The following is a 14348-nucleotide window of genomic DNA, read 5'->3' on the forward strand; positions in this document are numbered from 1 at the left end:
TCAAATGAAAAATCTGACTCACATAGTTAAGTCCTTAGGAGTTTCCACAATTTTGGTAGAGTCTCCTCTATAAACGTGACTATCCACAAACCTAAAATGCAGAAATTTTAATCTAGGCATCTTAGTAAATGACACAACTAGCTAAGCACCATAGCTCCACAATAATAGTGCGAGCGAAAGTATGAAAACAACAACAATAATAGTAAGCGACAATATAAAAATCAAATAGGTATCTTATCTTATTGTACTAATATAAACGAATATGTCATCACCATGGGGTATGAAACAAGTGAGGATATTGAGACCTTATGTCATCCTCAGCTTCTTAGGTTACCTCTTCTCTATTCTTTTTTCCCCAATAGTTTAACATAAGCAACATATTTGGTCCTTGATCTTCATAATTTTCTATCCAATATAGCAACTAGAGTTTCCTCGTAGGAAAGCTCTTTTGTGATCTGGAAACCCTCAATTGGGACAACCCGAGAAGGATCTCCTATGCACTTTCGTAGCATCGATACATAGAAAACTGTTTGAACAGATTCTATCCCCGAAGGCAAATCTAACTCGTAAGACACTCATCCTACCATATGAAGGATCTGATGTATCCCAATGAATCTTGGACTAAGATTTTCTTTCTTGTCAAATCTCATAAAACCCTTCATAGGCGAGACTTTGAAGAATACCTAGTCATCAAAGCAAAACTCTTAAATCCCTTCGTTGAACATCTGAGTATGAATTCTGTTGGCTTTGAGCTGTTCATAACTGCTCCGAAATAAGCTTTACCCACTCTATTATCTATTGTACTAAGTCAGCTCCAATCAACCCTGACTAACCTATCTTGAACCATCCAGTGGGGGATCTACATTTCCACCCATACAAAGCTTTATAGTGTCATCCTGATGCTGGAATGATAATTTTTATTATATGCAAACTCAATAAGAGGTAAGTGGTTATCCAAACTTTCTTTGAAGTCTAACATGCATGTCTATAGCATATCCTCTAGCATCTGAATTATGTGCTCACCTTAGCTATCTATCTAAGGGTGAAATGTTGTACTAAGATTAACTCAGCAATATCCTTCTTTATCTCGTACCACCAATAGATCTTCTTAATATCATAGTGCATCTTCGTCGAACCTGGGTGAATAGAATAACGGGAAAGATGTACCTCATCCATAATCTGATGTTGAAGCCCTGCAACATTTGTAACATACAATAGACCTTTATATCTGAGGACTCCATCTCCTTTTATATCAAAGTCTAAAGACTCCTGATCTTGAGCCTTGCCTATGAGTTGGTCTAAGTTGGGATCCTCATATCGCAGTGCCTTTACCTCTATAACTAGAGATAACATGATTGTGTCCTAAATTTTTACCCCCCTATCACTTGCCTCTAATAATTTGAATCTCAAGCTATCTAGCTAATGAAGCTCTCGAGCTAACACATTTCTCTCAACAAATAGGATAAACTACCCATAGATCTACGACTGAGGGCATCATCTACCACATTCACCTTCCTTTGATGATATAAAATATATACATCATAATCTTTTAGTAATTCAAGTTATCGACGTTGTCGTAGATTTAACTCCTTCTATTTAAAGATATACTAAAGGCTCTTATGATCTATGTAGATGTCAACATGAACGACATACAAATGGTATCTCTCGATCTTCAATGCATGCACAACTGCAGCCAACTCTAAATCGTGAATCAGATAGTTCTTCTCATGCTTCCTCAAATGCCTTGACGCATGTGAGATCACCTTACCATGTTGCATTAGAACACATCTTAAACCAACACTATAAGCATTACAATACATCGCATAGCCCTCTGAACCAGCCTTTATCAAGGCTAGAACTGGTGGTGATGTCAACCTATCGTCAACTCCTAGAAACTATGCTTGAAAGCCTCAGTCCACTAGAACTTTGCTACTTTTTCAGTTAGCTTCGTTAATAGTGTTGAAATTGAAGAAAACCTCTCTACAAACCTTCTATAGTACCCAACTAACCCCTAAGAAAATACAAATCTCTGTTGGATTCGAAGGTCTGGGCTAAGTCTTCGGGGCCTCAATCTTTTTTGTATCAATCATAATGCTCGCATCTAATACAATTTAGCCTACATCCATAGAACAAGAAGATAGGTTCATTGCACATAGTCAACCAATAGTCTCACAAATCAAGAAATCATATAATTCATGCCCAAGAATATATATATATATATATATATATATATATATATATATATATATATATATATACCACCAATTTCTAGTGCATCTCAGTTACCTATTACCGAACAAATAATACAATTTATCATCAACACTATTAGTTAAAAACAAAACACATGGAATCATAAAACTCATATGAATATGCCGGCCTGCAGCTGTATAATCTCTGTATCTTATTAGTCACCTCTAACACTCATTCAATAAATCTCAAGCGTATCTCTCATCTATACACATATGCTAAAATATCTTTAATCTTGCTCATTTAGTCATGATATGAAGGGGATCATAAGTGTCTATATACCATACCAACGTGGTACCTAATCCAACCACACACACAATTGTTTGTTTGTAAGTTCATATTGGACTCCATCTAGCATTATTAGAATAGTAAATATATTCTTACCGTATCAATATCTCTCAATATACTCACTGTTTCAGTTATCTCTCAAGATAACACAATAAGTATATAATAATCACAAGTTCACATTAAAAGCATTTGTCATAAAAGATATTTCAACAGTTCACATGCTTATGCATACAAGCAATACTAACTCAACTCAACAATAATTACAAACTATGTTCGAAGACCAATCAATATTGTATCATACAACTCAAATTATATACAAGAGACAAAGAAAAGTCTAACTCCAAATAAAATATAACCTACCTCAACTGAAAAACTTAAAACAAGAAAGCTAAATTGCTGGAGCCTTCCCATTTCTCACAGTCTCCGAATGCTCAAAGTCTAAGACAAGCGAAATAAAAGTATTTAATTATGTACTCTTCAAACAAGGGTCTTGGGCATTCCAACCCATCTAACTGAAGGTTATTCCATCATACGAAAAGTTTACATGATCAAACCAACACCATTCATGAAGTTTCAACCCCATTAATCTTTTGTGTGTAGTTTATATGCACAAAAAATTCATTTTTATAGAGTTTCATATTTTTTAACATCATAATCAATAGTTAAACCCATAATTTCATCCTAAGAAGTAGAAATAAGCAACTTTGAATTAGCAGACATGTATAATCACAGCACTCATATGTTGTCCCATCAATTTCAAGAGTTCTAGGGTTCTACCCCAAAATTTCCCATTAAGATCACTCCCCTCATTTCTAAGATGAATTAGAACTAAAGGGTGAAAAGATTGATGAAGAACATTTACCTTAAGAGAGAAAGAGTCCTAGACCTTGGAAAAGTTGCATCTGGGGTTCTTTGGTTCAAATATTTTAAACTATGAGAAAAGACTAGGGAGAAAAGCTGACTTAAGCACATTTTGCCTCGTATCTTTCAATGCAGGACAAACCTGTTGTAGCAAAGAAAGGCTTTGCTCTGGTGAACCATCAACATCTGATCTACCTTTGTTGCGGTAAACTACTGCTTCGCTATGGCAAAGCCCCTTCACTGTAGTGAACACCTGGATGGTAACTGGATACAAAATGAAAAACACCCCTCATGCACCACATATCAACACTTGATCAAGAGATACCAACTAAGAAAAACTTCTCCATTCTAATTTCTTACTAACTCATCGATTACTGGGGCTTAGAAAATAAAATTATGGCCCCAACTATCTGTGACGACAAGACAGATCGTTACTAGTTACAACTAATTGCTGATAAAAACTTTAGTAGCAATTTGTATTGCCTCTAAGTGCCTTTATTGTTGTAGTGGCTTAAGTTGAAATTCCAAGATACAAATAAGTACTCTATGATGCTGAAGGTCACAACTGCTAACTACTTTCACCTACTTTCCTGAGGACAGTGGAGACAGATTTCCCTGGCAAGTCAGACAAATTTAAACATCATAACCACAATTACATTATAAGATTTTTCCACTAGTTGTAGCATTTAGTACTAGGGGTTGGGTTGTTGCGATTCTTTATTTAGAAAAGGAACTAAATTAATTGTCTCCCTAAATATTTTACCATATAAGGAACCCACCTGCTTTCTTTCTCCATTGAGATAGTTTATTACACTATCCAACGACTAGGAACAGTACTAGATGGAGTCTTTTTAGGATGAACGCTCTCGTCACCGGCGACACTCGTGGAATTGGGTAAACCTCCTCTAACCCCACTACCAACTTCATTGGTTTAATTTTGTCTTTCATAGTTAGACGTGTCAAATGGATAGATTGAACTACATTTAAATGAATTAAAACTGGTCAAAATTAATGAACGAGTAAAGTAATAATTTACTCAATATTTGCTTATACCAAAAGTATTCAATTATTGATATTGATGCATGATGTAATTCCTTTTAGGCATGCTGTTGTGGAGGAACTAGCCGAGTTGGGTGCGACAGTCTACATATGTTCACGTAATGAAGCAATGCTTAAGGAATGCTTGCAAGAGTGGTCCCTCAAAGTCTTTAAAGTGAAGGGTTGCGTCTGTGATGTATCCTCAAGGCCTCAAAGAGTGAAGCTCATGGAAAGTGTTTTCTCAGCTTTCCACGGAAATCTCAATATTCTTGTAAGTTCTATAACTCCTTCTATCGGTAGCATAGCCACATGCAGTGATGGATGGTCAGTCAAACACTTATACTATGTATATGAGAAATTATATAAAATATATAGGTCAAAATAATTTTTCATCAGAGACGAACTCAAGGTTTGAAGACATGGGTGCACCACCAACAACTAATATATGTTAGTTGAAGTATGTCGCTCAATATCAATTTGAGTGATAATTTTATTAAATATAGAAGTAAAAAACTAATGTAATAAAGTATAAATATGAGTTAAATGACTCTACTAGATAAAATAACTTTGTGGAGTGATGATTTTGAACTTTACTTTGCACCATGAGGTCGCTAGTTCGAAACGAGCCAGCAAAGCTTCACAGATTAATTAAAAAAAACAAAAAAAATAGTAAATGGGATTCGAGCCCAGTTCCTTCACTTTGAAAAGAGGAGATGTGTGGAGTTTAAACCAGTTCACTAAATTAGTTTTCGTGTCATAGAGTGCCTAATTAATAAAATGTATGTTCTCTCAAGGTATATATATATATATATATAAATTGAAGTTAACAAATGTACGAACATCCTCATGTGGACACATAGGTCCACCTTTGTTTTTATACGTATATATTAAATTTTAACACCCTTAATAAATTTTTGGGTTTTGCCACTACCTTCTAGGTATTATACATATGGTAATCCCTAGGCAGGCAGCTGAAGTCATGATTTGAAGCTCTAATGCATTGACGTTATTGAATTTTAAATTTATAATTCATAAATCATTCAAAACAAAATTATTGCAAGCTGTAACTTAAAGCATTAGCTTCGCCATGATGGGTAGGTATTGGTCAAATGACCTCTGTAATAGTTGTCACATATGCAGCATAGAGTACAATCTACTGTTAATCAGTTCTTGCTCTGACCTACCTTATCATACGACAAAATTACTATTTAGAAAGTCGATATATTTATTTTTTGACATCGATTTTTAATTATAAGTCTTTAAATATTTAAGTATTAATTATTATGACTTATAATATTCACAGATTAGATTCAAAGTTTTATAAGAAATAAATATTTTCGAAATTTGTGGTTTAAAACTAGACGAAATAGTTTAATGGACCCTTGTACTTGTTCGAATTTGTATTATAGACCCTTCTACTTAACCACTTACAAACTAGACCCTTAAACTCAGTAATACACAAAATATCAAACCCATCCAACCATTGACCAGACTTATGTGGCTATATAATTGCTGAGTTGGCAAAATGTGTGAATACACGCGTGTAAAGGCAAGTGAAGGTGCACATTTAAATTATAAAAATATAAAAATTATAAAATAATAAATTTAAAGAAAAAGATTTTTTTTCAAAAAAAAAAAACCTTCTTCTTCCCCTTACCCCCACCCCCACCTTCTTCACCTGTTTTAGCCATCTCCGCCCCAACCTTCTTTTCAGCTATCTCCCACCCTATTCCTGCCCCAACCCCCATTTTTCAGCCAGCCCCTACCCCAAACCCTTTTTTACCAATTTCCACCTCTTTAGCAGACCTATTCCTTTTTTTCCCACTTTTTTTCTTTCCATTTTAGTCTCACCAAATATCATCATTAAAGAGTAAAATTTTCAAGACAATTTAGATCTTATATTTTCAAGATTCAATAATTTTTTATCAAAACTTTCATTCCAATGTACGTTTTCTTTTATATGAAGATTAATTTAAATGGAAGAAAAGGAGACTAAAAAGGTGGAGGTGATGGAGATGGTGGTTGTGAGGATGGTTCTGACAGTGATTGTGGGTCGGGGGAGGTGGAGGAAAGTTGAGTGGAAGGTGGAGAAAGCAGAGAGAAGTTGATAGAAAGCACGGATGAGGTGGAGAAGTGGAAGAATAAGGAACTTTATAAGATAGCGAGGAAGGAGGCGAAGTCGGTTGTTTCGACGGCAAAAACGACAGCTTTTGAATGCCTTTATGCTGAACTAGAAGAGAAAGGCAGGGATAAAATATTGTTCAAGCTAGCCAGGGCGCGGGAGAGAAGGGAACGCAATGTGGATCAAGTGAAGTGCATTAATGACGGGCATGGAAAAGTATTGGTAAAGAAGACTCTCATTAAATATAGATGACAGTCATACTTCCATAAACTCTTGAATAATGTAGGGGACAGAGACTTTGTGTTGGGAGATTTGGAACATACAGGGAGGTGTCACAATTTTGGGTATTGCAGGAGTATTAAGGTCTAAGAGGTCAAGGGTGCTGTTCATAGGATGCGCTGGAAAAGAGCAACCAGACCTGACGAGATTCTTGGGGAATTTCAGAAGAGCGCGAGCTCGGTAGGTTTAGAGTGGCTAACTAGGTTATTTAATGTCATCTTTAAAACAATAACGATGCCCGAAGAATGGAGGTCGGGCATAATGATCCCTCTATACAAAAATAAAGGGGATATTCAGAGTTGCAACAACTATAGAGGTATCAAAATACTAAGCCACATTATGAAAGTATGGGAAAGAGTGGTGGAGATAAGGGTGAGGAGAGGCGTGTCTATTTCAGAGAATCAGTTCAAATTTATGCCGAAACTCTCAACTAGAAAAGCCATACATATTATAAGAAGACTGGTGGAGCAGTATAGAGAGAGGAAGAGAGACTTGCATATGGTATTCATCGACCTAGAAAAGGCCTACTATAAAGTTCCAAGCGATATACTATGGAGATGTTTGGAGGCTAAATATATACCTGTGGCATACATTAGGGTGATCAAGGACATGTATGAGGGAGCCAAAACCAGGGTAAGGATAGTAGGAGGGGACTCAGAGCACTTTCCAGTTGTTATGGAGTTGCATTAAGGACCAACTCTTAGTCCATTTTTATTTGCCTTGGTGATGGATGGATTGACGCAAAAAATTTAAGGTGAGGTGCCATGGTGTATGCTTTACGCAGATGACATAGTCCTGATCGATGAGACTCGTAGCGGAGTTAACGCTAAGCTGGAGGATTGGAGACATACCTTAGATTCTAAAGGGTTTAAGCTGAGTAGGACCAAGACAGAGTACTTAGAGTACAAGTTCAGTGAGACACCTCAGGAAGTTAACGTGGAAGTTAGGCTTGGTGCCTAAGACATCCAAAAGAGAAGTAGTTTTAAGTATCTTGGGTCTATCATGCAAGGTAGCAGGGAGATTGACGATAATGTCACATATCATATTGGGGCAGGGTGGATGAAATGGAGGCTCACTTCCAGAGTGCTATGCGACAAAAATATACCACCACAACTTAAGGACAAGTTCTACAGAGTGGTGGTTAGACCAGCTATGTTGTGTGGGGTAGAGTGTTGGCCAGTTAAGGTCTCTCACATTCAAAAGATGAAAGTTGCCGAGATGCGAATCTTGAGATGGATGTGTGGCCACACTAGGAGTAATAGGATTAGAAATGAGGCTATTCGGGACAAGGTGGGAGTGGTTTCGGTGGAAGACAAGATGCGGGAAATGCGACTGAGATGGTTTGGGCATGTGAAGAGGAGAGACACAAATGCCCCAGTAAGGAGGTGTGAGAGGTTGGCCATGGATGGTCACAAAAGAGGTAGGGGTAGGCCGTAGAAGTATTGAAGAGAGGTGATTAGACAGGACATGGCGCAGTTACAACTTACTGAGGACATGACCTTAGATAGGAGGGTGTGGAGGACCCATATTAGGGTAGAAGGCTAGTACATAGTCTTGTTATTCTTTCCTATTCGTAGGCGCATTAGCACATTACAATTTCTTGTGCTCTCATTTCTGGTATTTCTGTTATTATTTATTACTTTCTGTACTTTGATTACTCTAATTTATCTGCGACGCTTTCGTTATTTATTTTCCTATATTGCTTTGAATTTCTTAACCTTATCTGACCCCTTTTTATTTTTTTTTAACCGAGGGTCTCTAGGAAACAACCGTCTTACCTTGGTAGGAGTAAGGTATGCGTACAATCTACCCTCCTCAAACCCCACGTTGTGGAATTTCACTAGATTGTTGTTGTTGTTATTTAATAATTTGATTAATAATTTTTGAAAATAGTTAATAAAGATAATTATGACGTGTTATTAATTTATGTGACATTGATTTGATATGTCATCTATTTAAGGGCACGTGAGTTACAGACATTGTAGGAGGAGTTTAAAATTCTTCTTTTGATTGAGTTTCAGGGTTTACTTGGTAAATTGTTAAGTAGAAGGGTCCACAATACAAACTCATACAAGTAAAGGGGTCCATTAGACCATTTTGCCTTAAAATTAACCTTAGATTTTTGTTATGACTATAAATCATTTCATTAGAGATAAAATAAAAATTTTAAAGTTTAACAATTTCTAATTATAGGAAAATGACATTCTTGAATATTGGAATGGAGAATATACCTACTTTTTAAGTAGTTTAATTTTATTTTTAAAAACTTGTAGATTCCTTATGTTTTCTTTTTTCAAAATTGGGGGTAGGGTAAGCAGAAAATGGAGAGGGGTTTATATCGTGGGGAATTGAATCCTCAACTAATAAGATGAGAATATAGATAATTAACTATGTTACTAAGATTTTCGGATCCTATGGATCGATTTCACAATCTACACCGAAATAGTATGACCCTCCCTTACTTGAAATCTTCTATGAATGGGATCTTATTTGATGAGGCCAAACCGTTTTAGCCGATGTCAACAAGGTTAATGATGAAAGAAAATGAATGAAATTCAAATATGTAAATGCTTACTAATTATTATTTATGCGTCCTGGAACATATATATATATATATATATATATATATATATATATGATAATTAAAGAAACCTGTATATATGTTTTTTGTTTTAGATGCTAACTATCTATGTGTTAATTTGTTGACAATATTAGTGCCTTATATATATGTTGTGGCAATTATAGACTAACAATGCGGGGACAAACATTAGGAAGCCCACCACTGACTACACTAGTGAAGAATATGCCCATTTATTTGGTACAAACTTTGAATCTGTATACCATGTTTGTCAACTGGCACATCCTCTTCTGAAAGCATCTGGAGTTGGATCTATTGTCTTCATCTCTTCTGTTGCTGGTTTGGTTCACTTGTCTACTAGTTCTATTTATGCAGCAACAAAAGGTTACCTTCATTCTTACTATATATATAATTTGATCCCTCCTTATGGAATACGAAGGAGTTAGTGAGATAATTTTTTTTCTTTTCATTCATTTAACTTCAGAGGCGATGAATCAACTTACCCGGGATTTGGCTTGTGAGTGGGCTAAAGACAAAATTCGTGTTAATGGTGTTGCCCCGTGGTATATAAGGACATCTTCTGTGGAATATGTAATATTCTTGCGTCCTGCTTAACTCACTCTGTGTATATATTATTAGTACCTCGTGTGGTAGACTTTTTCACTCTACTACCTACATATTCTCCAATTTTGCTGAAATTGATGGTTTGCTTTTGCAGGTGATAAAAAATAAAACATTATTGGATGGAATAATTACTAGAACTCCCCTTATGCGGCCCGGAGAAGCTCAAGAAGTGTCATCCCTGGTTGCTTACCTCTGTCTTCCAGGGGCATCTTACATCACTGGGCAAGTTATAGCGGTTGATGGAGGATTCACTGTCCATGGGTTCGATTTCACAAGCTATTGATCGAGATTACTGTCTTAGCCCTGTCCTATCATCTTTATTTGCTTCCTGAGGTGGATGTAGCTTGAGTTCAATTGATTCGATTATATATACTCATCAATTTTGATACAAAATATAACCCAAAAGATCATTACAATTTCAACAAATATTATATTTTAAGGGATAGTTTGATTGAAAATAAGTTATCCGAGGATTAACAAAAGTTTTGAAATGAAAATATCATTAAGTTTGTCAATTGGGCCGGGCCGGACCAACAAAACCCAGTAAAAATTATTGCAATCAAGAATAATCGAATCGATCGGATCGAGTCAACTTGGGCGGGGTTCTATAGTGGGGTTCGACTGTCTGGCCCATCCCATGACCTGCCAACAATTTGCCTCCGGCTTTACCGAGCCGGGTTAATTTGTGGGTTGGGCTGGTTTTAAAAAAAAATTAATATAATACACAAACACACATAATACACAAATATACATACATATATACAAGATATTCACAAATACATAAACAATGTATTCAAGATATAAAACTTATAATATATAAAAGTTACACGTTACAACCTAGAAGATATTAAAATAAACATATTTTGATTTTTAATATGTCAATACTTGCTTAAGTAATATTTTCTAACATTATATTTCAAGTATTAACTTATTATAGTGTTTATAAATTTAATTTTTCAATATATGTTTATGTAATGTATGCTAACGATATACTAAAATTCGTCAATTCAAGGCTTCAAGCAAGATATACAATTTTTATGGAAAAGAAATGCATGGACATAATGAACCTTTGACTTTATTAATAGATTGATAAAATTCAAACCTGACATGGTTACCATTACTTATCTCTAATTTCATAAACTTAAATTAGAATAACAAAAAATTGGATGGATAAATTGCAAAATCTACATATTTTGAATCACTTTCTCCAATTCCTCTATTTTAATATTAACATGAATTGGCTCATACTGTAATGACCCTCGTAGTCATTTTCTTCGTTTCCAATTTTTTTTTAGTGTTTAGAGCTTTTCAGTAACGACCTGAAGTAATTTATGACTTGATGGACTGACAATTCAGTCGCTTGGTCATTCATTTGAGTTTTATGCCCGTTTGTTTGTTCTAGAGCTCTTAGGGTTTGAATAATTGACTACGGTCAAAACTCTAGGAAAATGGCCTCAGAATGAAATTCTGACAGTTCCATTAGCTTCGGAAGGGTCATTTAAGTCTAGTGGCATGGTTGACTCGGATCCCGAGGCTTTCTATGTGAGTTTGTGCCATTAGACATTTTAACTTCTAAAATTTGGCCTAAGGTTGACCTTGATCAATATTTTTGATAAATGTGCTCGAATGATAATTTTGACATCACAATTAGTTCTGGAACAAAGAGTTTGTCCTGGAACAACCTTTCGTGCAGTTTTTGAGGCTATCAGTCTCATTTCAAGCTTTCTTATGGAATTTGACTAAAACGCTGCTTGAGCGTGAGACCCTATTTTTGTCGAGACAACCTCAGTTGAAAATTTTGACACTGTCTTTAAGTCGAAACATCAGATTTAGTGGAGCAACATAGTTTGTTTGCATGTACGATGTTTTGAACGAGTTCGATCCCCCGTCGAGACTTTTTCTCAACTTGAAAGTGTGCTGTGCAGCAAAGATTTGTTCTCTGCGTTCACGGGAGATGCTATGCATTTGCTGAGGGTTGCTAGGTCTGGTCTCCGCATTCGCGGGCATGGGGGCTCCGTTTTCGCGGAGGGTTAATTGCCTGGCAACTTAAAGTCTTAACAGACCCATTTTTAACTTTATTTTCCAAACTTTAAAATTGAATATCTTGAGCAAGGAGGCTCAATTTTGGGTGATTCAAAGTTCAGTGTGTTCGTAAAGTTTGTGGCTACGCATTAGATTGCTTATAAATCATTGAAGACTTTTTTTTGGGGTATTTTCCACCCTAAAGGGGCTGCCCAAGCTCCATTTATGGTGATTTCTTATGAATTATATTGCATGGGATGATTTTTTCCTTTCTGAGCATCGAATTGTGTTTGATTTTGAGAAAAAAGCTCAGTAAGGTAAAATGACCATTTTCAAAAAGTCAATTTTGGAATTCCCAGTGAGGGTCCCACAATTCTATTTTAGACACAATTTTTGTTCCATGTCTGATTATTGCGAATATGGTGTTGAAACATCCATAATGATGTGGTGATTGATATTTTGTTAGCGTGGTGGCAATTGGAGGTGTTTTGAAAGTGGATAGCTTTTGTACGACAGATTTAGAGCGCACGTGATCGGCTTCGAGTTAGGCTACTGTCTCCCATTTTGACTAACATTTATTCGATAATATTTAGTATGAATTACATGTGACTTAGGTTGGTATTTGTTGAGCATTAGAATTTCTCCCTTCCATTAGAAGCGTTGGGCTTATTGTGGGTGACGGGATCCTTAGTTTAGGCTTATGGTCTTGCTTGTGGTATGATTTAGTGTGACTATCCTTATTACGATTGATACTTTATGGCCTTAGGCTAGGTTTGAGTCTTAGATATCTTACAATATGTTTTAGTGCCCTCATAGCTAGGTGTAGCTTTCATAAGGGCTTGTTTCGGATGGTGTACCTTGTGTTTGTGTATGAGATCTTAGTGGATCATTGTAGCCGTAGGTTTGGCTTAGATATGCTTGATTGTGATCTAAAATGTCCTTCTTGGGGTAAGGCGCCGTTCTTTGAGTTTTATCCTCTTATTTTGATTTAGAACCACTTTATTGTTGGTGGTAGGCTTGTGAAACTTTATTGAGCTGTTGTTATACTTTTGGGCCCAAGGCCATGTTCGAGAAGAAGTTGGATTATCGGTTAGTTCTCTCCGTCTTTGTAGTGTGGTAGGATTGATATTGTATTCCTAGTTGTGTGTGCCTTGTTTGGATATTGGTGATGGTATGCACTACATTGGTTTTTCATTCTTATGTGTTTTGTTGTACGTTCTTGGTGCATGCATTGGATTTTCACCATGGTTTTCGAGAAAGACTATTTTCACACTTTTAACTATTTTAAACTTGTTTTAACAGGAGTTGTACCACATGACTCACTTTGTTAAGCGGTTTTTTGAGACTTATGAGGCATCAAGGACGCACTCCTTTTCTACTGGAAACACTAGTGACATCGGGGATCTCAACTTTTACTTGACTAGCCGACGCGTCGTCGACCTTTCTTGCATAGGGATGGTCATGTTGATGCCCCCGACTTTACTTTTACTAGCTGGGTGGGCGCCCTTGGGAGTTTACTGTCTGGCTGGGCGGCCTTTAGGTTTTACTCTTACTAGCTGGGTAGGCGCCCCTCGGAGTTCCTTGGCTGGCTCGGTGTCCACCTTTTTAGGATGCTTATGATTAGATGTTTCGGGTGGTGATTGATGGTAACAAATGATACCACAACTTTACTAAAAACAGACATTGATATTCATCACCTATCACCAGCATAATTATTTGTTGTTTGGCACCCCCAGTTTATGGTAGCCGGGGATTATGTTTATTGTTTGTACCTTTCGGGGGTATGGGAGTCTAGTTGGTTATATATTTTTTTTATTATAATTGTGTTTATTTTATGTTGAATTGGTAGTTCATTAATCTTGTGGCTTAGTCTGGACTTTTCGTTGGTACTCCCTGTTAGGTCGAGGGATTAGACTTTAGGTTGTTATATAATTAGCGGTGATCCTTGGCAATCTGTGTTTGTTTAGTTGTCTCCTGGAGTAATTTTTACAGCGAATAGGTTGTTAGACTTGTGCTTTCGGTTAAGTTCTTTGCCTCGGTTCCTTTACTCTATGTATTATATTCTTTCATTCTCATTTTTTGTTCTATCATGTTATATCTCCTGTGTAGTAATTTGCAGTGAACTTACCTTGTGTACATGTTGTTTATACTTTCTTTATCTATGGAGCTCAGTTTGTCTATGCCTACTAAGTACCATTCATTTGGTACTTATACTACACTTCTGCATCCTGCAGATCATAGTACGAGTTGTCGCTAATTATTTGAATTTCGTGCGGAGCAGCTTCAGTT

General features: G+C 36.3%; 1 protein-coding gene across 1 annotated transcript; it reads left to right on the forward strand.

Annotated features, from left to right (window-relative positions):
• The first annotated feature begins 3382 nt into the window (after window positions 1-3382).
• LOC129894692 (tropinone reductase homolog At5g06060-like) lies at window positions 3383-10320 on the forward strand. The gene is made up of 7 exons (XM_055970353.1): window positions 3383-3442; window positions 3532-3638; window positions 4225-4290; window positions 4498-4705; window positions 9581-9797; window positions 9898-10004; window positions 10132-10320. Exons 1-7 carry the CDS (start codon window positions 3383-3385, stop codon window positions 10318-10320), a joined length of 954 nt encoding a protein of 317 aa, XP_055826328.1.
• The last annotated feature ends 4028 nt before the right edge of the window (window positions 10321-14348 follow it).

Source organism: Solanum dulcamara, chromosome 7, assembly GCF_947179165.1.
Source record: "Solanum dulcamara chromosome 7, daSolDulc1.2, whole genome shotgun sequence".
Lineage (NCBI taxonomy): Eukaryota > Viridiplantae > Streptophyta > Magnoliopsida > Solanales > Solanaceae > Solanum > Solanum dulcamara.

Coding starts and splice junctions, on each gene's coding strand:
- LOC129894692 (XM_055970353.1), top strand. CDS start 3,383: ATGAAGAACATTTACCTTAAGAGAGAAAGAGTCCTAGACCTTGGAAAA. Junction 3,443..3,531: donor TTGGAAAAGTTGCATCTGGG/GTTCTTTGGTTC, acceptor CTTTCAATGCAG/GACAAACCTGTTGTAGCAAA. Junction 3,639..4,224: donor TATGGCAAAGCCCCTTCACT/GTAGTGAACACC, acceptor TCCAACGACTAG/GAACAGTACTAGATGGAGTC.